We start from the raw sequence: 26,619 nt of genomic DNA, 5'->3' as shown, positions 1-26,619 counted from the left end.
AAATGCTGAAAAGTTGTGTTTTTTTGTTGTTGTTAGTCGATTCATTGATGAACATTAAAATAAGTACTAATAACTGTTTTAATAATATAGAGGATAATTTTGGTGATATTTTAAGCAAAAATATCAAAGAAATCTCTGGTTTATGACTGCCTTTGGTCTTTTGGTTTGACAAAGCAAGTTGTTTAGTCCAAAAAAAGAAACCAGAGAAAATTCCCATAAGATTAAATATAATATTACACGTCTTAGTTGCAGCTCTAGATTATTTTTTGTATGTTCCACAAAATATTTGGATCTTCATAGTTTTTTAGTTTTTGTTCATTGATGAATGTATTGTTTGTTTTACCAGTTACTCTAAGAGATGAACTGCAATAATGTGTATGTAATTCAAAATTAGATAATCAGGGCGTTAGTGTTTGTGAAGGGCTCGGCTTTGTAAGGAATAGTCTCCGAGCTCATGAGCGACAGTTTTAGGGCAGCAAGCGCTTCAGTCTGATCTCTGCTGGTGCTCTGCTCCAGTCCTAGATGACTGTGTGTTGTAATGTGCTGCCTCAGGGTGTGGTTGCTTGGGAAGGCTCTGGGCTGTGTTTCACACAACTCCATCACCGTCACCATCACACACACACAAACATGAGATAATATGCTTATATCATCCGAGCCACGTACAAAACCGTATTATGCTTTTTCCCTTTTTTTATGTGCGAAGGAAAGGCTGCAGTTTATTATAGTGATGAAACTCTGGGTCCACTGCCAAGGGTGTAAATCACTGCACACATGTGCTGATGGGAAAATATGGAAGCCTGTCCCTCTTAGCAGGGCGAGGAGCTAAATCCTGCCATTTTACAGAGCGCAGATGTATAAATGAAGCTACGCTTGTGTGTTACAGAAGCTAATACTGTTGTTAAAAATAATTTACAGAGGGATCCAGCGTTTGTCACTTTTTCCCCGTACAGAAGTTAAATACAGGCGGCTGCAGCTAATCATTCTTTCTGCTATTTATTATTTGATCTGTCATTAATTATATAAAACATCACAAACAGAGAGAACTATTCATCACGTGTTCCCAGAACATCTTCAGATTGCTTATTTTATATTAAAAAACAGCTCCACTCATTTAAAAAAAAAAGTCATTCCACTTCAACTGCTAGAGAAATTGCAGCAACTGTTTTTCATCTGAGAAGCTGAGACCAGCAAATGTTTAGTATTTGTGCTTGATAAATGACTCAGATTATGAATTGAACATCAAAATTGTTGAATAAGATCAGTTGATTTACTTCGGGAACTTTGACGGTTTACAGCAAAGTAAGTTGTTGCAGGATTTGAGCAGCAACAAGAAATCTACTGGGGACGAGAAATCACACTTTAAAAACATGATGTAATTCGAGAACATTAGATTAGAAGCAACGGTGCTGAAGTTGAAGGAGGAGGGCAAGATGGTGAAAGGAGGAAACAGCACAGTCATGGCATAATCAGCAGAGTAATAGTCAGAAGGTTTTGCTGTACTTCTCTGTGCACATAAACTGGCGTTATTAGTGTTGTAGCAATTGTTTAAATTACTTATGTTCTGAATTAGTTCAAATATTTTTATCAGAAACTGAGGTGATGTCTTCGACAAGCTTGTTTTGGCTAAAAAACTGAATTTAAAACCCAAAGAAGGTCAATCTAGTACCTATCAGGCAAAGATAATAGCAACACTGAGAAGTCTGAATCAGGATTAATTGCAGTTAGAACAAAAAAATACTCAAATCTATTCATTTCTAATCAAATAGTGGTGAAATAATTACCTGTCTATTGACTAGTTGTTTGAATAACGGTTTTAGCTCCACTGACTTATTGTTTCAGTATATCTTCATGATGGCCGATTGATTAACCACCTGCTCTTGCCCATAAATCACACAACCAACTGCACCTTTGTATGTTTGCCAACACACATCTCCGTCTATTGCCGTAGCGCTCCACCCTGTGGCTGTACGACAACCAGCCGTACACTTAGTCAGCTATCATCGCTAGGTAGTCTCCTCCCCTCCTCTCTGGTCTCTCTCCCTATAGTCAGCCCATTGCCATGACAACGGTCTGCTAGAGTCGGTCCACGGTGCAGCGGCAGCAGCACATTTCTTTCTGTCCGACTGTGTGGTGTCATGGCAACGCCCAGATCGGAGCACATCACAAGATGTAATGTTGAAAGGCTTCCTCAGATGCCCTGTTGCTTTGTGGTTTCACTTTGGAATGTGTGCATCGGATTCAGTAAGAAGGATTATTTTCATTTTCTCATGTGGACTAAAAATATCCTGACATGATTAATAATCCACAGTATATTAGTGATTGCATCTGGTCTGTTGGTTAAATGGATTACGCTGAGAAAACAGCATCCACAGTTAGTGTTGTTGCATAACAAAATCTAGATGAACGTGGTTAAGATGTTAATCCGCGATCAGTCCTTAAAAGCAGCTTCAGCTCCGCTTCCAGCAGCAAACTGTCAGTCTCTCAGATGATATCACCACGACTGCACTGGGTCATTTTATAGGACGCCATGTGGAATATGGGCTTCCATGAAAGTTCCATAAATAGCTTATCTGGAATTTTTTTTAAATTAATTTTGCTAGGATGCTATTATGTGGGCTCTGTGACTTCCACTATTGTATTCAGTTCAGTTGATCAGTTGACCCTCTGAACCCGACTTCCTATGTGTTTTCTTTTCTTTTCTTTTTTGAAGCTCTTGTCTCCTTTATTCTCACTGTGGACTCATTTTTCACTGGAATATAAAGTCCTACACCTCTGTAAAAATAGCGATCATGATTAGAAGTAGAAAGAACTCAAATTATCTCCTATTGTTGCACATAGCTAAGTCAATCATAGTTTGTCAGTTGCACCGAGGAGTACAACATTTTTTTGTTTTTTACAGAATCTGGTTTAGATTTTGTTAATTTTTTCCTGCCCAAATGGCTCATCACAAATAATTAGTTCAATGACTGAAGGCAAGTTAAAAATTGCATCATTATTTCTGTTTTACAGTTTCTGGCTCTAATAAAATGCTGTCATTTTGTTGTTTTTTTTACATGATAATGTGGCTTCAAACTCACCAGTAAGTTTTAGGGTTTAGACGGTTAAACTAGGCCATAAATGATATGTTTGCGATGCTTAAATCCTAAAAGAGTCCATCCTAGTCCACTCAGTCATGATTATTTTTTATTGTTCTCAAAACAAAAAATCTCTGTTCACATGAAAAAAAATGCAAAAAACACAACTGAAGTGGTGTCAAAGGATTCTAAATCAACAGGCACCAATATAACTTGAACCCTAAAGCCATGGTGGACAGTCCAAGGCCCCAAAAAACATTATGACAGGGTTGTGTTGGCTACCAACAATGGTGTATCAAAGAAGAAGGGAATCATGTTTGGACTAATCCTGACCCCTCTTTTCTTTGATATAATGGAATATTTACTGTACCTTTACGTGTAAACATGTAAAAAGTCTTGTTAGCACCAGTATTATTTGGTCATGTCTGTCCTGCCATGGCAAAAGGGATAACGGCACACACTCTGACCTACCTGCATGTCAACACTGCAGACAGAGTTTCTAAATGTTTTCACCGTGGAAGGAGTTTCCAAAAGTGACATTTTCAATTACCTAAAACTGCATTTGCATGTGGATTAAAAGCCAAAATGCATAGATGAAGCTTACATTTTCAGTATCCTGTATACTTGCAGACAGAGCCTTTATATAGCAACAGGCTGGATGTAACTTTTTACAAACTGTCTCCAGATGGAACGTACACACGTATAAGCTAAAGGCTTGTTTGACCTCGTTTGGTCCAGATATAGATTTTTACCTCGTCTGTTTGAGATAGAAGGATGACTGAGCTTCAGAGTACAAACATTTATAGTACAGTCGTGACTTGACATTCTGACCCTTAGCAATGTGAAAATCTTGCAATTCAACAAGTTTTTCGGAAAAACAAACAGAACCCATAAAAAATAGCCTTAACATACCCACAGCCTTGGCTTCCGACTCTGACATGACATTTTATGTCACAAATAAGGACAATGGCGTATTATCTGACTGAACAATCCGACAGATTTACTTACCTTTGATGTCAACTGACGGGCTTGTGCACAAGCGCACCGGTCAGTTAGGCGTGAAAACCAACAATGCGTAGTGTTCTGACAATACACTAGTTATTATAACAACTATAAATAATAAATATTAACAGCAAAATACCCTTCCAGCATCAAGCCCTCCTTGTATCTTGACCTCCGTCTTGACAATCCGACAGCCTTGCTATCCATCATAAAAGAACGTATTACATTCAGTGTCAGATTATCAAGTCACGACTGTATTTGACATTTATTTAAAAAAATGTGAAAAAAAAAAAAAGCCTTTAGAAATACATGTTGTAGACAGACCTACAGGGTGGTCCTTAGCTAAACTCTGTGTGATGTGTTTGCATGGGACAAGTGACAAACATGCCCGTCTCTTCCCAGCCATGAGTGAATGAAGGAAACATTGTTCGTCTCCTCTTGGTGGAAATAGAAGGACATAATCTAACTAGAGAAATAGAGAAGCTTTGTCCAGTTCTAAATATAGTGACAGAAATGTCTTGGAAGAGGAGATTTTCCTTCAGTGGATGTTAACTTGCCTGTTAAACTGAGTTTATAACAAAAGACAACTGCATTGAATTCAAATATTTCTCTCATCGTCTCCCTTTTTATCCCTCCCATCTTTTTCTCTTCAGAGCGACAGGCTTCTGATCAAAGGCGGGAGGATTGTGAACGACGACCAGTCCTTCCATGCCGACATCTACATGGAGGATGGCGTCATTAAGTAAGTCCTCCATCGCCCTCATTTGTGCTTATCTCTCTCACCTCTTTCCATTTGCTTTCATCCCTCCACTTACAGCTCAGGCTCATCATCTGTTTTTTGTCGAGGTTATTCAAAATCTCACTTGTTCCTTTGGCTTCACATTTAAGTGCTTCTTTTATCTGAGGATTGCTGCTGCAGGAATTAAAATACACTTGAGAAAAAAGTTCAGTAAGGTCATCCCATCAAACGAGACAAATTTTGTTTTCTCATTGTCAGACTGTAGTCACAGACTCCCATGAAATTTTGGGACATCTGCAAGGTCAACAGAGATAGTCTTGCACTATACAAACAGAATAAAGTTCTTCACTGTAGATGTAGCGATCGTGTTTCTGAAATGCCTAAAAGAGGTTTTTAGTTAAATGAAGAATTTGTAGAATTGGACATGACACGTTTTTGGCCTGTCCGACAGAACTCATTTACCATTTATTAAAAATGACATGGGTTTGTGTTCGGCTGTGTCTCTGCCCAAGTGATGCTGTGGAAAAATGTGAGCGAGCATGACACAAACGCTCCCTGAGATCACCCTCACAGTATGAACAACATCCCCACTTCTGTCGCCACCCCAGCAGACAAAAACTGGGGTAGTTTGGGTTGAGTTCCCCCCCCTCTGCATGTCCCCCGAATCAGTCTGTCCTTCATCTCACCCTCTTTCCCCCCTGTCCTGTTCCCACTTGATTTTCCAATTATAGGCTCTTTGTCCCCCGTCAGCCCTCAGTGAGGCGGCTCAGAGAGAGAGAGAGGCGCCCTCAGAAAGTCTGGGGTTGCATAATAAACACCCAGATGCCTGCAGCACCATTGGGGCTGCTGGCAAACTCACAGAGACACTGGCTTCTGTCTGGCTTGTCTCCTCTATAAAGTCTGAACAACAGGATTTTTTTTGTTTTTTAACAGGGTTGAAATGTTAATGTGTTGACATGGTGATGGTGACAATGTGTTGCTTCAAGCTTGGCTGACTTTACCAGTTAGAAACTTTTTTTCAGAACTTTAGATTCAATTGTGATAGAGGTTTTTTTTGTGTTTTTTTTTTGTCCAGTGCCAGGCTGGACTAATACTAAACATCACTATAGCTTGAATTAATAGTTTGCTCTCTGCATTAAGACATGAATTGCTTTAAACATCTTTCAAATGTGCTTGTATACTTTTTCTTTCTTTAATTATGAATTGGTGAGAACTCTAGTTGACTTCTGCAGCTTGTTATTCAGTCCTGTTTCTATCCTAATTTTTTTTTTTTTTTTAAATAATTTGAATTTGATTTATTTGATTATTACATAGCAAAAGCAGTAATTATTTACTGCTGTTTCAACATACAGCTGCCCTCAAATGTATTCATACCCTCCCATTAAAGAAGGAAAAAAAACAGCTGTCACTGAAATAAGTTGAAATTGACAAAAGTAATAATAAATAAAAATTGAATGAAAATCATGACATTGCTTTTGAATTGTAGTTCAACAGAAAACAAACAACAACAACAAAAATCAAGCAAACAAACATGATGGGACCTAGAAACTTTGTTGAACAACCCTTTGAGGCAATCACTGCAATCAAGTGTTTTCTGTAACTCTCAGTCATATTTCTGCACCTGTTGACAGGTATTTTGGCGCACTGCTCATCAGCAAAGTGTCCAAATGTGTCCAGGACAGATTTTTTATTTTTTTTAAATTATTCTTTCCAATCACAAATCAAAAGCAATGTCTTATTTCACCAAATTATGATTTAGCAAATTTTTATTTATTATTACTTTTTTCAGTTTTTAGTTATTTGAGTCAATTTTGCCTTTTCTTTAATGGAAGGGTATGAATACATTTGAGGACGACTGTCATTTGTGGATGTAACCTAGTCTTAAGATACATTTATCACAACATCATCTCCCCCCCAACAGGCAGATTGGCGACAACCTGATCGTGCCGGGTGGCATAAAGACCATCGAGGCCAACGGGAAGATGGTGATCCCCGGCGGCATCGACATCCACACCCACTTCCAGATGCCGTACCGTGGAACCACAACCGTGGATGACTTTGCACAGGGATCAAAAGCTGCCCTCGCTGGCGGCACGACCATGATCGGTAAGAGCTGCAGGAAAGGTCGTCTGCACAGTGATGTTGGGTTTAGGGGAAGGTTTTTTTTTTTTTAGAAAGAGACTAAAGCATTAAAAGAAGGGTGTAATGTGACAAGGGAGGGCTGAGACCCAAACAGAGGGAAAGAGAAAGGGAGGGATGGGAAGCAGTTTTGGTCTGTTATGGGCAACTATCCAAAAGAAGGCCATACAAAAGGCTGAGTGTAGGGGGCAGGACTCGGAGGGGGTAAAGAGTGAAACACTGCTCCCACGGAAATAGGGCACCAGTGTGTGTCTGCATCCTCGTTTGTGTAGCTTTAAATGTTTGTGTTGGAGACGCTATCACACCCAACAGCTGGTAGATACCGCAGTTTCATTAATACTTCTTTTGAGCTGGTTGCTGCTCTGCTGCTTGTTCACCAGGGTGGCTCTGTGCTCAGACAGAGACAGTCACTAACAGGCATGCTACTGTAGTAAGCTCTATTCATGGGCTCCATTCATTGAGGGATTATATTCCAGGGGGTGATGTGTGAGAAAGTGGAAATGTGTCCTGTGTGTCTGCTTGTGTCCTGTACTCTGTGTACGTATGTATCTTGATGTTGAGTTTGAGTGATGGTGAGCAAAAAAAAGTGGTTGCGACGGTTGACAGGAAACAACAGAGCTGTGTATTTTTCAATGCTGTCGATGTTTTTGTTTCGTTTTTTTGTGTCACTACTGCCTGTAGCTCTTATCCTATTAGCATAAGCAGATTGGGTTGTCTTTAACGAGATAAAGACGCTCGTCAGGTGGCAAGACAGCAGGAGGCCTTATTTTATTACAGCTGAGTAAGATGAAGTGGGATAGTTTGCGCACACTGATGCTGTTGTGTTCGGCGAGGATTTGCTGTGTCCATGAATAATTTCAGTGAAAGCAGACACAAAAGGCTGTAAATACTCAGTTGGCAGGCGTGCACAAAGGCCAACATGTACTCGCTGTCTTTGAATGTACACAGAAAATCCCGCACATGTACACATTATATTTGCAATTATTGTATATGCGCTTGAGCTAACGCATTCTACACGCTTCTACGTATGCAAAAATGCTTTTCTGAGTTGGGTTGGTAGCTTTCTTCTGTAGATTACAAGGTTGTCACCAAAGCACCCAACTTAAAATGTTGATCACAGTTATATAACCAAATACAAAAGTCTGAAAATATTTTACAGTGGATTTGCCCCCCAATTTTCGTCAAGGGTACCTCCACTCACAGGAGGATGTACAAAATGTAATGTGACATCTGGCTGAGCACTGCAGAAACTCAGACAGACAGCTGATTATGCAAGATCAACAAAACAGCAAGAAAGTTGTAACACCAGCAGACAAACCCTGACTTTCACCTCCCTATGTGGCTCTTCGCTTCATTTCACCTGCTACCTCTCATCTTTCTACCTTCCTCCCTCTTCCTCTCCTAAAAACCTTTCCCTCCCTCTCCTCCTGTCATGCTCCCATCACCCTTTCATCCCCCTGTCCTCTCTATTCTTACCTTCCTTCTCCAGTGGATCATGTGATCCCCGAACCTGGTACCAGCCTGATGGAGGCCTACGACCAGTGGAGGCAGTGGGCTGACGAGAAAGCCTGCTGCGACTACTCTCTCCACGTGGACGTCACCCACTGGAACGACAGTGTAAAGCAGGAGGTGGATAATCTCATCAAGGAGAAAGGTAGGCTGTGATGGCACAAGATATCATTTACTTAAGAGTTGATTAATAAAATACGTCTGGAAAGAAAGCTCAAAATACAATCACAGCACATTTTTGAATATAGTTGTTGCTCTGGTGCTGTAGATGTCGGAGAGACACAAATACAACTTTGTTTTTTTGGCAGGCGAAAAATCAAACCTTTCTTCTATTAAAAAATCAAATAATGTTACAAGATTGGTCTCACACTGGGTGACCATAACTTTCTTATTAGTTCATTCGTATGTCCGTCTTTGATCTCTGAGGTTTGGGTGGGGTTCACTACAATTTCTCACGTTTTCTTCTTTATGTTCTATTCATTTCTTGCAGGTGTGAACTCGTTCCACGTCTACATGGCTTACAAGGACTACTACCAGATGAGCAACAGTGAGGTAACAATAACATTAATGAAGCACACCTTTTTTCAAGTCCATATTGAATCAATCCACTTAAATGTTATTTGTTGTCTGTAATTTATCTTTCTTTTACATACTTGGCATAAAGAAATAGGGTTTAAAATCAACAGATCTCTCTTTGTGAAAATATTGCAAGGCCTCAGCAGTCTGATGTCAAGTTATCTTCCAAAGTTAGAGAAAAATTCCTTCGCCTGTGCCTCAGCAAGGAGGCTGTGTCTGTGGAGATACAGACAGAATAGATACGAGTTTTTGTACTACAAAGACTAACTTTGGAAGTTTTCCAGTTGATTTTGCTATTTCAAACTACTGAAGGCCTAAAATTAGCCGTGCACCCGACTTGTCACACTGGAATCACATTAGAAAGAGATTCTTTTCATGACCAGTTTAAACGGGAGGAATGACAAAGGCAACTGAAACCTGCATATGCATATGGATGTTTTTTAAGACAGACTTAAAAATGGCTTGTGGCTTGTGTGGCTGCACTACAAATCCAGAACATAGCTTAGTATTATCTTGGTTTCACTCAGTGTGTAATTTAAAAATCGTTATTTTATTTAAGCAGTCAAATAGGAGCAATTGCTACTGATATAAATCTGTCATTGCCGACTTGCTGAGACACTAGATAGTCAAGCAACATAAAAAAAAATGCAATGGCTTGCCTCTAAGCATAAAACTGTATCTAAAAAAGTGAGTTAATGATTGTTAGTTTAGCTAGTTCACTGTAAAACACAAGATTTCTAACTTATGGTAAAGTATTAGTAAAATGTACATCTTTTTTTCGTCCTGGAAATACCCTGTGATTATGTACATGGTAGCCCATGATGTATGCGATGAGTTCATGAGTCCTTGTTAAAAAAAACAGTGCAAGTCCAGACAGTGTGAGGCAGAACTCCTAATGTTTCTCATGCAGCCGGAGCTAATTTGGTTGGTCAGAGGAGCACATGAGGCAACTGAAATAGTCCAGCTTGAAAAACTGATGTCATGCAGCTCACTAAGGAGCTGTGGCGCAGCAACATAAAAAACAACAACTGCAGCAGCTCATCCCACATGAGTTTCACCGTTTTTCTGGAGACCACACACAATAATTGCAGTGTGTCGTGGTAGACATCATGAAAATTGCGGGCTTCTTTTAAATTGTGGCTTATGGGTGACCCCTGAGTTAAAAAGGAGTGTCTTGCTCTTGTGTAAACAGCCAGGCAGGATTTTAAAATATAAAAGTAGCGCCACTGTAATTTTGCTCTTCCTGTCTTTTTCACTTATCCAGCTCTATGAGGTCTTCACCTTCTTGGCAGAGAGGGGAGGCATCGCTCAGGTCCATGCTGAAAACGGCGAGATCATCGCTGAGGTAACAGGAAAAAAAAGAATAAACTATCAGGCGTTCTCTGCTGCCTCATTTTCGTTACTACACTCTCTTTAATTACTTGCCCCATGTCCAACTCTGGGATCTGTTTTTGTTCAGTGTGATTTATCTCAACTTAGTTCACTTCAGTTCACTTTTCTAAGCAAATCTTATCACAGTGCATCTCCCATACCTAGAGACTAAACATGCTGTCGCTGACATGAGGGAGAATGTGTTTCCTGTAGGACAGTAATGTGTGGGTGTAGTTTATACAGTATCCTGGACAAATGAAAGTGAATCAACTGTAAAAGTTGGTGGATTGAGAGGGGTAGGTATTAGTCAGAGCCCCAGACCATGTCTGGATTCCATCACTGTGTGTTCACTTTGGATCTGATTCATCGCAAATCCCAACTCTTATCCAGTCTGAAACTAGGACTTTGAAGGAGTCTGATTTCCATCAGCTGTAAGATCCAAAAAATGTTTGACCCCCAGATTATGTCATGTCCTTTACTTTAGACCTCCTTAGATAGACACCTTGTTTGGACCTAAGAGATGAATGATTAATGTTGTCGGTGCTGTGACAGAGCACATGTTGTAATCAAGTGACAGCCACCATGCATAACTGCTGAAAACACTGCCAAAGTGCATGAATCTGCAGTTCCTCTTGTAGCTACTAGATGCATGTTTCAATAAACTTTGACTTTAACTTCAGTTTCTCCCTAGAACTACAAAATTCTGTCAAATTTTTCCTGTCATGAGTTTCAAGTCATTAGTGAATGTGTGTGTCTTAGTAGGATTTTAAAAGACATTATTCCATTGAGAATATATTAAAGACAAATTTCTGTATTTTCCAACCTCTTATTTCCGTAGTTGTTGCCATTCTGCCTAAGGTTTCAATTACCACCTCCATTGTAGAGTCAGCAAAGACGGAAGATTTCTGAAGCTTTCCAAATTAACGCTTTGTTTCTGAGTGTGACCCACAGACTTTCTTATACAGTCTACGGTGCGACCCCGTGGATTAGCTGTGGTGGCTACCTGCATTGGCATCCTCTTTTGGCCAGGATTCCCTCAAAGACTTTTATTGCTCTTTAAGGGTTGTAACTGCTGTTTCTTAGCATGTGGAGAGCTCAGTGCTTCATCCAGCTGGCTTCTCCTAGTTCAATTTGAGAAGGGAGAAACTGTCTCCAAGATGGCAGTGTTGATCAGAGCCGCAAATTGGCTTTTTGTCGTAACACAGCTGGGATCACTCTCATCTGCAGACACATACATTTTCCAGGTTTGTCATCCAACTCCTTGCAACAAAGTTTTTTCACCTCAGACAGCTTTGGAGAGCAGTGACCACAGGAATACCACCAGTTTCTTGAGTTACAGTATGAGTTGTCTCGCGGGGTGGTCCTCTGACTCCATTCTTCATCTTACATTTGATTTATATACGCACTCTGATTTGTTATCTTTTAGTGTGAGATGACATGCATTCATCTTTACAGTAGGCTACTGGATAAGTGGCCATTGCATGTGTAGGTAGGAAACAGAAATGGAAGCGAACCTTGCTTCTTGTTTGTGACGACAGAATTAGAAATGTTAAATTATTTACCAGGTTTGTTTGGAAAGTTTTAAAGCTAAAAAGGAGTTTTGTAAAGTTTCTTCCTTTTTTGTATCTCTGTGATGGAGGTTGCAAGTGCAGTTAGCCTGACCCATACCCAGGTTTAAAAATCCTTTAGTTTTCTTTTTCCACTTAAACAGAAATCCTTTTGAGGAAAGCAAGTCAATATAAAGCATCCTAGTTCATGTCTCTCCATGTAGGGTTAACTTTTGCATTTACTTCAACACAAAATGCAAGCTGAATGTTATGGAGGCAGGTCTGCATGTATACAAAACCCCTCAATAAACAAAGGATTCCCACACATGTCAGTGTGCGGTCTGGCCATGATGATAAAACTGCTGCTTATATACTTCACTCAGGCAGAAAGAAACAACATTTGAAGTGTGATCTGAACTTTTAAACAAGCTCGAGTATTCTATGTCGATGAACTGAGCAGCTGACGGCCTACTTTTTGCATTAACAGGAGCAGGCCCGGATGCTGCAGATGGGCATCACTGGACCTGAGGGGCATGTGCTCAGTAGGCCAGAAGAGGTACGACACCCAACCTTCACACTAATCGCATTGAATATTATCTGTGTTAGTTTGTGTAATTTGCTGTTAATTTGCAACCGTTTGGCCCTGGACTCTCTCGAAAATGAGATTTAAATCTCCAGACATCGTCCTGACGCTCCCATCATCTACCATGACGATGTTTTAACATGCACACACTTTTCTCATTACACACATGTGGTTTCAGACACATTAGAGGCACTGGGTGAAAACTCTCTGGTTCCCCCAATTGTTGCTGCTAATGTTTCTTCAACAAACAGCAAAATCAAAGCCACTCTTTCAACTCGGCAGCTCGTCTGCCTGTAGCTTGACAGGGATTTTCCATTCTGTGGTGCAGCGGACTGATGTTCTCCCACCGGTATCATAATGTCATGCAGTTAAGCGGAGTCTTCTGAATCCAAAACTTGGGAACATACTGTAATTGAGCAGAGACCAAGTTGAATTAGTGTTTTTATCAGGGTCTGGCGTCTTGTTTGGTTCTAATTTATTGGTTATTGGCCCCGGGTTGAGCTTGTGGATGAGAACATAACAAGTGCAAAGTACAAAACATATGTAGGAGACAGTTGTCACATCTGGAGACGTGTTTTGTAACAACGGCTTTTTTACCATTTTGTATTGAACATCATTTCTACTTCTTGATAGCTGACTTTGAAATGTAAAAATCACAATAAAATACCAGGTGCTCTCCATCGTTTTGCCTTTAACTACCCCAATCCAATGTAACTGAACAAATCCCTAACGTCTGCTGTTTAAAATGTTTAAATTATACGCTTTTACTTGTCATTTGGGTTAAAAAATATACTATTTAAATGACATGGCTCCTAAAATACAAACAGTAATTTGCTGCGGTTAAGATATTTGAAGTTTATTTGACAAAGTCCTAATGGGAATAACATTTCCAAGTCAACCACAATGTCCTGTTCCTTCTGTAGTTGGAGGCGGAGGCGGTGTTTCGTGCCATCACCATCGCCAGCCAAACCAACTGTCCTCTGTACGTGACCAGGGTCATGAGCAAGAGTGCTGCTGACATCATCTCACAGGCCCGGAAAAAAGGTAAAGAGCAGCGTTTTGGACTTTATTAAATTAGTTGTTTTAAAATAAGAAAGATTTAAAATATAGAAAGTGTACATAATGGTGCATTGTACACTCCAGTAACAATTATAAGACTAATTTTACTTTTGTATTTACACAAAAGTTGTGTCAGAAAATGAATTTATATGCACATCTGATCTTCAAAAGTTCAGTTCAGTTAAGACTTTTTATATTGCTTAGGATTTATCTCATTTTTGAGTTTGTTTTTTTTTTTTTTTTTTAAATTGACCACTTACTTGTGAAGAGAATGCAATGCTTCTGTATGTTGTTTATTACAATGTAGTAGCAGTAGATTGCATCCTGTCTTTGCATAATCTCCAAAAATCTTCAATACACACATATTGCCCACTTAAATAAGAGAAAAATGTGCTTGGTTCAGCTGGGATAGGCTCCGGCCACCCACGATCCTCTACAGGTTCGCGGCTGAAGCTAATGAATGAATAGATGGAAATTTACATTAAATCCAGACAAGAAAGTTGACTTTAAAAAGGGGGGAAAAAACAGATCTGAACATTTAAAATTATTATTCTGCTGTCCACACTAAATTCTTCGTTGGTATGTCACCTTTCACCTTTCTGTCAGATTTTTTTATTTTTAGAAATGCACATGTCGGCATCACTGCAGTCATAACCTTATAAGATGATTTTACTCTGTGTCCTGTGGCTACAGATGTACACAGACTTTGGCTCTGCTTAACATAATGAAAAAAACACGCTACTTTCAGAGTAATCTGCAGCTTTGTCATACAGGTCTTTCCTGTGGTTCAGCTGTCACACAGACTGTGTTTTCACAGGAAAGAGCAGATGTGAACCAAAGGGGCTCACCGACTGTGATGGACTGTGAAATATACAATTTTTGAGAATGGAAGGGAAAAAGTGGGAGAGAGCTGAAAAAGCTGCGTGTGTTTGGATATCTTTGGTAAAAGGCCATGTGGGCTTTTAACAGGCAGAGAGGCGACCTCAGACGGCCTTCTCCGTGCATTCACGTACACCCATTAGGGGCCTTTATGGGCTCGACACCCTTGTTTGGATTCTTTCCCAAGCTCTTACATAAAAAACCAGGAAGGAAACATTGACGTGTGAGAGCAGAAGGACCATGAGGAAACAGAGGACACATGTTAGTGACTTGGGATCAAAACCTGGATCATCATATTTGGAAGAACAACTGCAACTCAGCCAAAGTGAAACTTGTACTTTGCTGGCACAGTTCCTCCACTGCGAACACTCAAATGAATTACTGAAGCTTTTAGCGAGATCAAACTGCTGACAAATTAATCAGGCTTAATTGATGCACTGTATGATTTTGTAAAATGACAAGAATGGGTAAAATAAATCTAACACACACACTTAGATTTCATATTTTACGCATCTTAACTATTGTTTCTTTCTCAGGAAATGTTGTGTTTGGGGAGCCAATCACGGCCAGCCTGGGAACTGATGGGACACATTACTGGAGCAAGAACTGGGCCAAGGCAGCTTCTTTTGTAACATCACCTCCTCTTAGCCCGGATCCCACCACTCCAGACTATCTGAACACGCTGCTGTCCAGGTACAAACCACAACACCTCCCTCTGGTTAGGCTGAGCAACCTTTGGTGCTTTCCTGAAACATGATGCAGCATAACTGAACTTTGCAGAAAAAACTAAGTACATTTCCTCAAGTACTGTACTTCCCATTAGTTTCTTTATGTTGTGCTACTTTCTCCTACTGCTCTACATTTATTCGACAGCTTTTAAGGATAAAGATTTAAGACAATAGATACTATAGGAAACTTTTACAATACAACACCCACGTATTAAACCAGGGATTTCTGTCCTTTGTGTCTTTTCGGGGTTCGTCTGTTTTCTTTGAGGTTGTTTTGTATGACTTTGAGGTTGTGTTGCATGTCTTTGAGGTTGTTTTGTGTGTCTTTGAAGCTATTTTGCTATGGAACACAAACTTAACACTGCATGCAGTGGCCACTTGTCTCGTACCAAACAACCCACTCCTTTGTGATAAACAGCATTTAAACATTCATTTTGCTTGTGCATTAACTACATTTCTGCTGGTTTTACTGACACACATGAATAAAATCTATTCAAATATATGCTCCCACACATAGAAATCCCAAATGAAGGTTCTGGTGTAGATGTAGCTGATAGTAAATGTATTGTTTTCACTTTGTCTCTATGTCCTCCTATGCCCTGATTGCTTGCATGAAAGTGTGCAATGATTACTTCTGACTGAAAAATGAGAAATCCTAACCTGCTGTATTGAGTAGATTCATTCATGGAACTAAAGTACTGAGAGCCTGAGTAGCTTATTGTAAATCAACAGTTGTTACACAACTAGTGGACTTCATCTGGTAAGTGAGTTACAGCATCACATGGAAACAGGAAGCATTTGTAATGTTTTCTACTGGAAGAACAAACTCTGGCACGCGGCACAGTTTGGTTACTCTCAGCCCTTCTTCTGTTTGGTTTTTTCTTCTCCTGCTAAAGTCAACAAACATATTTCCTTTGTTTTTGCAGACCTTTTCTTCTGTACACAGACATTTTATGTGCTGATATATTCCATCTTCTTTTCTTCTCCCAGTGGAGACCTGAGTGTGACTGGCAGTGCTCACTGTACCTTCAGCGTGGCACAGAAGGCCATTGGCAAGGATGACTTCACTCAGATCCCCGAAGGTGTCAACGGGGTGGAGGAGAGGATGGCCCTCATCTGGGATAAAGCTGTGGTGAGCACTAGTTAGCTTATTTCTCTCTCCAATTTTAGACTTTGCAAAATGGAGAAAGGCAAATGAGTAATACGAGAGCTGAATTAAGAGTTATTCTTAACGTTTGTTTTCATCTAGATTTGCTTGCTCTCTGCCTTTTTTCCCAAGGAAAATAGTTTTTTATGGCTTGGCTTTGTGTTAAATCAGTCATCTTCAGTGCTTGTTCTGTACTGCTCTGTCTGAGCTGGTTTTTTTTTTAAAAATCCATATCTCTCTGTCATGCTTGTAGTCTTATTAACTTAAGTTTTTTTGGCTTTCCCTTTTCTTTTTTTCCCCCTACATCTCTGTCCTATATTCTCAGCAAGTGTTGTTGTTCTTCAGCTTTATTTTTGGGTCTTTGTACTGTCATATTATCTGCCTTGCTTCATTCCCTTATTTTATATCTCTACATCTGTCTTTTCCTTCAGACAGCACCCTACCCTCCTTTCTCCATTAGCCTTTCTCGTTATCACAGCATCAGTATGAGGCGGATATGCGGTATTGCTGTAGAGTGGAGTGTTGGCTATAAAAAGTAGCTGGGCTTTGAAAAGTAAAACTCAATGCACTTCCTTAGGACAGTTACTTAGAGTCCAAGCTCACACCAAACTTAATCTAACTGCCGGTAAGTTTTTTTTAAAAATCTGGACAGGGCTAGACTAGCTGTTTGCTATTTTAACATACAAACATCTCCTAAAATGATGAACTGTTCCTTGAATATCTTCATCACAGTTTCCGGTGTCAGATCACTTACAACTCACCATTTTGTTAGTGGGATTATAAAAACGACATACCTAAATGTAAGGAAAATGCGTCATTGGATGCTGTTTTTGGATTTCAGCGAACACTATGGATCTGTCCTGCAAACAAACAAAAGTTCTATTCACATATACTGTGTCCTCAAGGCCTTCCTTCCTGCCTTTTCAGATGCTGCATTTCTTGCCACCATCAGTGGAGTAGGGGAATAGTGTGCTTCCATTGGTAGGACTGAGTATTGTGTCACCAACGTGCACACCCATGTGTGTACTCAAGATGCACAAAACAGGGACCGACTCAAAATAAACTGCACCATGTTACCATTAGAGGTCAAAAACTCCACCTTTATATGTTAAAAGAAAACATTGATCTGAATATAATCCAGCTAGAGCTGCATATCTAGAAGCAAAAGGATCAGGAGTTCAATGTGAGAACAGCATTGTGATATTTTCTGTAATCAGTCACCCATTTTAGAGAAATAGTTACTAAATACTCACCGATATTTTGCTTTTTTGGCTCTCAGACTACAGGGAAGATGGACGAGAACATGTTTGTGGCCGTCACCAGCACTAATGCAGCTAAGATCCTGAACCTGTACCCTCGTAAGGGTCGGATCGCCGTGGGCTCTGATGCCGATCTGGTCATCTGGGACACAGACTCTATTCGCACCATCACTGCCAAGACACACAACTCGGTATGTACGCAGGCCAACGTTTGTATTTGTATTTGCTTCAAATTTCAGCTAAATTCAGTTTTCAGCTTCTGGCTTTTCATTTCACAATTCTTCTCTACACCTACTCTCATCTGACTTTACTTGTGAAGCTGGACAAATGCATTTTTCACAACTTTTCAACATGTAAAACTGTACAAACTTTTTTGTTTCACAACTTCTCAGCCATGCTTAACTTGGTCCTTTATTGAATGTAACAGCTGGATTATAAAACATTATCTGGTATGGGTTTTATTTCAAAGCCAAAGAAGATGAAAAGAAAAAGATCAAGAAATGTTATGTGAAGGGGTGTGATTTTTGAAGTTGAATATGCGATATGAGATAAGTGTCTGCATCTGTGTATGTGTGTGTGCGAGAGACAAAGAGAAATATGGAGATAGAGAGGGTTAGAGGGAGAGAGAGAGAGAGAGAGAAAGCACATATTTGAGCAGCTTCCAGAGAGCTCTGAGTTCCTCTGAACGGAAATGAAGTCTCAGTGGATGTTCACTGCTAATTCGACTCACACTGCACTCACCACATGACCGGCTCTCAATGTAAAGCTGAGCTTCACTTAATCCAAAAACCTTCTGCAATGACCAACTAATGATTTAGAAAAGTATGGATTATTCAGATACATGGGTTTATCTAAATAGGGGGGGAAAAAAAGAAACATTCTGTCAGTGACGCAAACATTTTCCAAAATGTCCTGTACAGTAAATCTATGTGCCTTTAATCACGAGGTATTTCCTTCCTCTGTATCACTTTCACTTGTACAGATCATCCAAAATATACTCATGATTGGAAAAGTGGGTTTGAAGAATGTCATTCATTGCTCAGGATTCTGTTACAGTAAATACTAATATTTCACATAGTTTAAAAAACCCCAGAGATTTGGAACATCTGTACACACTGCTTGTTGGAAAAAGGAAAAAAAAAAACTCTCATAAGTAGAAAATGGCTTTGGTCATAATACATTTAATTTCATGGGAAATGTCTCACTCAACATGCAGTCTCTGTCTGAACCAGTGCAGCGTGATCTCCATTTACTTCATCGTCTCCTCTAACAGTGTACTTTCCTTTTTTCTTGCTTTTTTATTATTTTGTACTTTTACCATTTTCGTGCAGTGCGGTTGGAAGGGGCTTAAGGAGCCAACAATGAATCACAGCTGGACGACCACCTAATTTTCATAGATAAACATTTGGAACAATCTGTTGGCCTGCCTGGAGCTTAACAACAAAAGTAACCGGCAGGGCCGTTGCCTGCTAGTGCTGCCTTACTTTTAGATAGTACATTGCGGGAAAATCAAATATTCCTTCTGTAATGTCACTTTTTTTTCAAGTCACAAAGTCAAAACCACTAACACTGACTAAAATGAATAACTTTGATTGTCTCATTACAATATCATGTTATAAACTTTGGACCCTGGCAGTCATGTGGAGGATATTTTGACACGTCCCACCTATCTAAACACTGTTTCATACCAAGCACACCTCCTCATGGCAGTGGCCTCCAGTGGATATGACAAAGAACCATTGACACACCTTAACCTAAAGGTTTCGCTGCCAAAATCCTGAATGGCCTCAGACGTCCTGCTGCAACCTTTCTGAGCTATTTTAGCGACATGAGGGGGACCTGCATGATATTAAAGGTGGTTTTTAATGGTGCTTGTCAGTGGTACTGTTCCTCAAAGTGCCTTTTTTTGAACTTCAAGTCTGGACCGTTAGTTGCAACCCAACAGCATCGTGTGAACCTTTCTGCAGAAATGCTTTATCAAACGTTTTTCTTCTAAAATATGTATTAAACTGTCAGTGCGTCGCAATTCAGTAATTTCCTTAAATTACATTTAATGAAATTCTGAAATGGAGCAATCTTTGTCTATCACCATGTGTTCAGAGTTAAATATTGAAAATGAAATTACACTCAAACCACGTGAAATTGTATCCCACTGCTGCAGTTCTGTGTCCTCATTCTTAAGGTCTAAAACAGCAGCCTCACAAACTAATTCCCCTCCACACTTTCTTGCCTACTGCGCTACAGTAGACCTGCTGCCTGTGAGTAATGAGGTTTCTGCCATTACTAAGACATTAAAGGATCCCTTACAAACCACTCAGCAGCAGAGGAAGGAAATTGAAGCTTTACCTGCCTTGGACAAATCCTGCTTTTACAGAAATGCATGGGTGTGGGAAGAAAGCATTTGTATGTTGGTACTAAGAAAGCTGACTTCAGGAATGATGAAGTGAAACTTGTAGGTTTGCTTAATGGTAGTCGGTTGAGAAAGAAAATTGCACTGTCTCCAGATGTAGGACTGGAGTAAGACAGGCAGAAGTAGACTAATAATATGCCTTCTCTAAATGTAGAGTACATCCACTGAGGATCCACGGGTTCTTACATAATGATGTCACCCTTTCATTTCCTGCTGGTTGTCCTTCCAGATAAAATAACAGAGGAGAGCAGAGGACAAGAGCGCAGCAGCTTCCAGTTCCAATAAATCTACCTTAATGGATATGCTGTTGCCTGACCAAACAGGACCGACCCTGTTTACCAGCATATTATCCTGAGGAATGCTTTCCTCCAGACTTTGCCGTGTCTTAGTTTGTTATCAGTAAACACACATCTGTTCTGGACCGCTTGTTGCTGTTGTCAGAGTGAAAATACATAGATGCACATAAGGATATTTGGATACATAGACAAGAACAGGGCAGCAGCAACACAAGACACACACACACATAGACGCACTCGGCTTAGTCATGACATCATGTTTGGCACGCAGTGGGTCTTAGTTATGTCCTGTTCTGGCCTGAATTTGGACGGCAGCAGAAAATGGGGCCGTGTGCAGAGGAAATAAGCAACAATGGAATGAGGGGAGGGGACCATCGCGGATCACAAACATGTCCAGAAGAAAAGTTGGCACAAGGGCAATTGGAGGAGGATGAATAGTATACACAGTTAAAAGAAAAAGCAGGGGATTACATAAATCAAGCAAGAATGGGCAAGGGAAAGAAAAGAAACAGAAAAGAGCAAAAGAGTGAGAGAATGAGATATAGAGCCAGGGGACAGGATAGATAGTGAGAAGCACCACGAAGGCATCAGGGGCCAGCTGGATGATGGCAGCTGTTTGTGCATGCCAGAAAGACAAGTGTAAGAAACAAGCTGATGAATGATAAAAGAAAAAAAAAAATGGGTGAAGGAGAGTGCGAGATTAGGAGAGATTAGAGGAGAAACACGGTTTTTGCGTTCGGTTTTTGTCTCCTCATTTCATCCTCCCACAGCTACCTCAGTTTCTCATCTGCTCCTCAACCTTATTTTATCAGTGCTTAAAGGGAAGGTTTAGGAAGTTTTAAAAATAAGAATCCAGGTTGGAGCATTTCATTAGTGGAAGTGTTTGTTTAAAATTTTGCTCCAGTTGTTCACCACTTTTAAAGCCCTGTTTATCCTTTTTAAATAAAGTAGTAACATTTTGTTCCTTATTGTGTTGTTTTCAAACACTCTGTCTTTTTGATAGGTCTCGTCATACAAGTATTAGCAGTTCCATAACATGTGTTGATGTAGTTTTCACATAATCATTTGATTTTCCATGTTTAAATTGTAAACACATTTTTATACATGTACGTTTTTACATTCTGTGTATTTGGGGCACTTTATCACCAGTAGCAGTGATTACTACTGCTTGTTTAACATAGTTAAACCCCAGAATGTATTATATATTGTTTATACATTTTGTAGTTTTTCCTACCTGTTCCTCACAAATATGCCTTATAATAGTTTTTTTTTGTTTTTTGTTTGCTTTAGGCTGCTGAATACAATGTCTTCGAAGGCATGGAGCTGCGTGGAGCACCACTAGTGGTGATCTGCCAGGGTAAGATTGTCCTGGAAGATGGGAACCTTCATGCCACCTCCGGAGTGGGACGCTTCATCCCCTGCTCTTCCTTCCCTGACTTTGCGTATAAGCGCGTTAAAGCCAGGAAGCAGGTAAATAACGCTTCTTTCTTGTGTCCATTCTGCTGTTTACAGTTTGGCAGCTATCATTTTGGTTCTGGCAGTTGTCACATCTTTTTCAAGCATGTAGTCATAAAACTTAATTGTGCAGTATGTGGCTTTTAGATGCTAAATTCGGCTTAACTGAGCATTTCAAATCGAAGACAATTCAAATAGGAAGGTTTTGTGCAGAAAGCCACTGTAATTCTCATCACAATGCTGAATTGCAAAACATCTGCAGTAAAAGCATTGCTGGAAGACATTAGAGTGACCTCATAGCTCTGAAGATGTTGCATAAATATAAGCAAACACGAAGGGAGAAGGACAGGCAAACTTTCCAGAGTGTACCACTTCTCTTGCTCAATGTCAGCTGATGTAGACTCCAGCCCCCCACGATCCTCCCCAGGATAAAGTTTGTATATATGATGGAGAGAGTATATTTAGTTCTTTATTTACATTTAAACACCAGGGAATCCTTTTAATGCAGTCAGAGAAGATCAGGCAAATATAGGAGAAGGTGGATTGTCGGAGTTAAGCTTTCTGGACTGCATGTAAAGTGATATGAGTTTGGAATGAAACAGAAGGATGTTGGAGGGAAATAAGGGTGGAAAGGATGGAGGCAATGAAGTGGGATGTGGGGGAGATACAGCGAGTCTGACATCACCCATTAAGGTTCAGCCACAGGGCACTGGCTGCGTTTATCAACTGTAAAGTCCGTACAGCGAGGGTGGTCGAGGCTTTGTTATCATGGTTTTAAAAAAAATTAATGCATAAGTTTGGATTTGGATAACTTTCAGACGCGCAACACATACAGTTAAAGTATTAAAGGTTCATAACCAGTCCCAAAATTACATTTTACTATATTCTTGTAAAACTCCTGAATCCAAAAGCTATTTGGGAATGTTGCTTTCATTGCGAGAAAGTAAGCTTAGTTACAAGGCTTATCATTTGTTCATATAAATCATATATTTATAATCATCAATATCTGAAGGTTTTACAAAGACTTTCCTAGTAATTTACTTGCTGGTTTCTTGACAACAACATGCTAACTACAAAACTCCAGGAAGGTAATCTTTATGCAAAGCTAACCAGCTACTGATGATTGCCTCATATTTAGCATGACATAATAGAAATGATGGAAGTAATAATGGAAGGATCTGTGAGAATATTTGAAGGGAAAGCACATTGCGTGACATGTGCTGTGACATTCATTTGAGAAAAATCATCCTTGAACTAGAATCCAAACTAACCAAAAGTAAAGATAAATTAGAGTAAATGTGCAGTTTTTTTTTCTCAAATATCTAAACCCAGAGTCCTATCATTAAGTGGCTTTACCGCATCATTTAAAAAAAGAATTGTAGCTCCTCTAAACTATTAACAGTTAATTCAATGTATAAGAGATGATCTCATTTAACCATCTGATTGATAACAGCTCATACTTAAACCGGACCCTGCCTCCTGCTCTCTTGCCATCTTTCTAACGGCCGCAGAAATCTCATTGCCCAACAATTTCTTTATTAGCAGCTGGCTGCTGATGAGAAAATGGAGCTGTAGAAACAGTGCGCTGTTTATCTTGGTAGCAGTCGCTGTTATGCTTTCTTCTCTCACAGATGTCTCTTTTTAACTCTTGACGGCGCTTCCAAGATTCCACTGAGTCACGCCACTGACAGACACACAGACAATGGCTTGTTCACCAGCAGCATAAAGTTTCAACTTGATTTGAAAGCATATAAATACTGCATTTTGTGCCTTTTTCTGCTCTGGAAGGGTTTGATTATGTGTATATATCTATGGTTGTGTGTGTGTGTGTGTGTGTGTGTGTGTGTGTGTGTGTGTGTGTGCGTAAATGTGGAACTGGTTCTTGGCAGGAAAAAGGGTCTCTGAAAAATGCATTTATAATTCAGATACAAACAGTTGCACAAACAACCATGTAATGCAAAACATATGAGAGCTTGGTTACATTTAGTCCTCTGTGATAAAATACCGTAATGTCTCGGTGTTATAAGTTGTCTTTTCTTAATCTGCCTCCTCTTATGCTTCTTTATTTCTCTCTTCATCACCTCCATCTCTGCTCTGTTTGTTTGTGCTGTAGCTGGCTGTCCTGAGGGCAGTGCCCAGGGGAATGTACGACGGCCCAGTGTCTGAATTTTCCATGTCCCGTGGTGGTACTCCCTCGGCCTCGGCGCGTACCTCTCCCACTAAACAGCCTGTCAGAAACCTGCACCAGTCTGGATTTAGTCTAGCAGGTAACCCTGCACCATGCGGTGAGCTCAGCTTTTTACTAGAACAACCATCCCTCCGTCATCCAGTCCTTCCTTTCTGTTGGTCTGCATTGTTTACACCATGCATACACACACATCGAAGGAGCATGCAGTGCGTCGGTTGATCCAAGTTCTTGTCCTCCTCTTTGTCTCAACTCAGCTACTAATTCATGCTGTACAGTCAGTTAACTGTTGTGGGTTTTAGCATGTGTTTGCTTTTTTTTGAAAATAAATGATGCATTCATAGCCGTTGGCCAAAAAAAAACCTCAGTTCCGTAGTAACCTAATAATCGCTCATTATCTTGGTTCATACTTGGTGATGTGCATAGTATGGCATGCATTCATCTGCAGTCTATCACACTTACTGTTAAAGAAGTTATTCAGTGTTTTTTTTTTTTGACAATTTGTTTATGCCTGTCATAAAGTTGAGTGCCTTCGCTCCTTTGAGCTTTAATCTAGACAGCATTAAGTTTAATTTATATACACAGTCAGTTAAAGTGACTTGTTTTCTTCTTCTATTTAGTGTGGTGTGACTTGAAGTTAACATTACCCCAAATTAAAACCAGCTGTACTTTTGACCCATACTCATCTATGATATAAACTACAGATGGGTGACAAATTAAAGGAAAACCAACATCAAGTGGTTTTGGGTGACCATGTGCCACCAGAGCAGCTTCAGTGTGACCTGACATTTATTGTCCAAGTCTCTGGAACGCTTCTGGAGGGATGAACACTGTTCTTTCAAAACGTATACCCTCATTTGTGGTTTTCATTATATCGACCATATCATCAGCGCTGTCATCCTTGAAGAGAACACTCCCATCAGGATAAAAATGTTCCACTGGAGGATAAAGGTGATCATACATACTTCCCTTTAAGGGGATACTCTGTTGTGCTCTGCGTAGCACAACAGAGTCACCAGGTCCTCTTGCTGTCAGGGTCAAAGTTTAAGGATTTTCCTTGAATTAGGTGACCCATGTATACATACACATAAAAGTTAGATGGAGAGTACCTTTGTGTAGTATGAATTACGTATGATAAACTAAGCAAATGGTGGTTTCTATTTAAAATTTAATGTGATCTAATACATGTACTGATGCACAAAGTCCACTTTTACAATGATATGTTTTGATTGACACGATCAGAGAAATATTAATTCAATAATGTTTATTATTGAATTTCGCAGTACTGTTGAATTTCATTGGATTATATGGAGAGGTGTTCCCAGTGTTGAGCTCATCTCAGAAGAATATTATGAACACACTGCAATATAATGTCGTCCAGTGCAACACCAACAACAAGTACAACCTCAGTAATAAAACTGTACTTGAATTAACACCTCTTGGAATGTTTTCACAAAAATAGACCATTACAAGCTTCGTAAAGGTTGAGTATGTGGCTGAATGGTTTTACTGGATTGGGTCAGATTATAGGCATTCCGAATGAAGTGGTCAGGGAGTGAATATGGAAAATGTGTTTTTACTCTGTCAGTAGGTTGATATTCCCAACTCAGTTAAATGATTCATTCTCTTTAGTGATTCATTTGTAAAAACAAATGTCATTTAAGTGGTAGCCTCTGATACAAGGCTTCACACCTCTCACATAAGCATACTTCCAAGGCCTCTTAAGGACACTGTGACCTCCTAGCTACTGCCTCCTTCATACATTAAGCCACAAAAGGAAATGAAGTTTTCCCCACAGTTACACTTTTTTTGAAGTCACGCCGGTTATGAGTTTTGGCTCGAGGCCTAAAACGGCCTCAGTCCAGGCATCTGGACGTGGTCTGTTAAGAAGGCCGATCAAATGTGAGAGATCACAACAGTTTTTGCGTTTGACATCTGTTCCATTATGCAGGGCTGCTGAGTGACAGTCTGATTGTGCCCATATGTCAGGTTAACAGTGGATTAGCTTAGATTCAGAGAACAAATGTGAGAAATAGTTTCTGTCAAGCTACCAAACAGTGACAGTTCATACACATGGTCAACTCACGGACCAGATAGTCAGTGTTTCCACTGTTTTACAGTCAAACAGAGCAACCATAGCTAATTCTGTCCTCCGTGACAGACTAAATGTGTCCATGTGTAACCTTAAAGCATTGAGAGCAGCCCTGTGTAACCCAGCCAGAACACAGCTGTATTCCCATAGTATTAACAGTCTTTGTAAATACATGCAGTATTTTTAATAGGTGATAACTCATTTTGAAAGAAAAGGCTTTGGCTGTAATGAGCAACCTGTCTTTACAAGCGTAGCTGATGTGTGATACCTCACAGATGAAAAAAAGAAAAAAAAAGAAAGTGACCTCCGCTGGAAAGAATTTCCAAATTTGAGTACATGAATTTAGAGGGGAGTAAAGGCTGCTCCTGGTTTCCCAGGCTTTGTAATAGCCCTGTGTTCAAGTATGTGTGTAGTCTCGTGTATGTGCATATGTGTGCATATTCTCAGAATGAGTCTGTCTCTTATCTGTTTTAGTTTTTCCACGGCTACCACCTGCTGAGTTGATTTACTTGTCTGGAAGGAGATGGGAAGGATTGTTTGCTTGTGTCATCGTCTGACATCATTGGACT

The 26,619-nt window shown here is 39.9% G+C and overlaps 1 protein-coding gene across 2 annotated transcripts in view; it reads left to right on the top strand.

Moving 5' to 3' along the window:
* Positions 1-26,619, top strand: part of dpysl3 (dihydropyrimidinase like 3) — a 38,158-nt gene that overhangs the window by 8,640 nt on the left and 2,899 nt on the right. The window contains exons 2-13 of one of the 2 annotated variants that reach the window (XM_008298407.1): positions 4,730-4,818; positions 6,737-6,921; positions 8,444-8,608; positions 8,954-9,015; positions 10,304-10,384; positions 12,445-12,513; positions 13,464-13,584; positions 15,015-15,171; positions 16,197-16,338; positions 17,633-17,803; positions 21,609-21,788; positions 23,887-24,040. In XM_008298407.1, the coding sequence (XP_008296629.1) occupies positions 4,730-4,818; positions 6,737-6,921; positions 8,444-8,608; positions 8,954-9,015; positions 10,304-10,384; positions 12,445-12,513; positions 13,464-13,584; positions 15,015-15,171; positions 16,197-16,338; positions 17,633-17,803; positions 21,609-21,788; positions 23,887-24,040 (1,576 nt within the window). Of the gene's footprint in view, positions 1-4,729; positions 4,819-6,736; positions 6,922-8,443; positions 8,609-8,953; positions 9,016-10,303; positions 10,385-12,444; positions 12,514-13,463; positions 13,585-15,014; positions 15,172-16,196; positions 16,339-17,632; positions 17,804-21,608; positions 21,789-23,886; positions 24,059-26,619 lie in introns of both variants that reach the window. The other variant, XM_008298399.1, reaches the window with a different exon arrangement.

The sequence above is a fragment of the Stegastes partitus genome, unplaced genomic scaffold (assembly GCF_000690725.1).
Source record: "Stegastes partitus isolate 25-593 unplaced genomic scaffold, Stegastes_partitus-1.0.2 Scaffold28, whole genome shotgun sequence".
In the NCBI taxonomy this organism is placed as follows: Eukaryota; Metazoa; Chordata; class Actinopteri; family Pomacentridae; genus Stegastes; species Stegastes partitus.
Note: the sequence above shows the minus strand (reverse complement) of the source record. Positions and strands in the feature narration are given on the sequence as shown.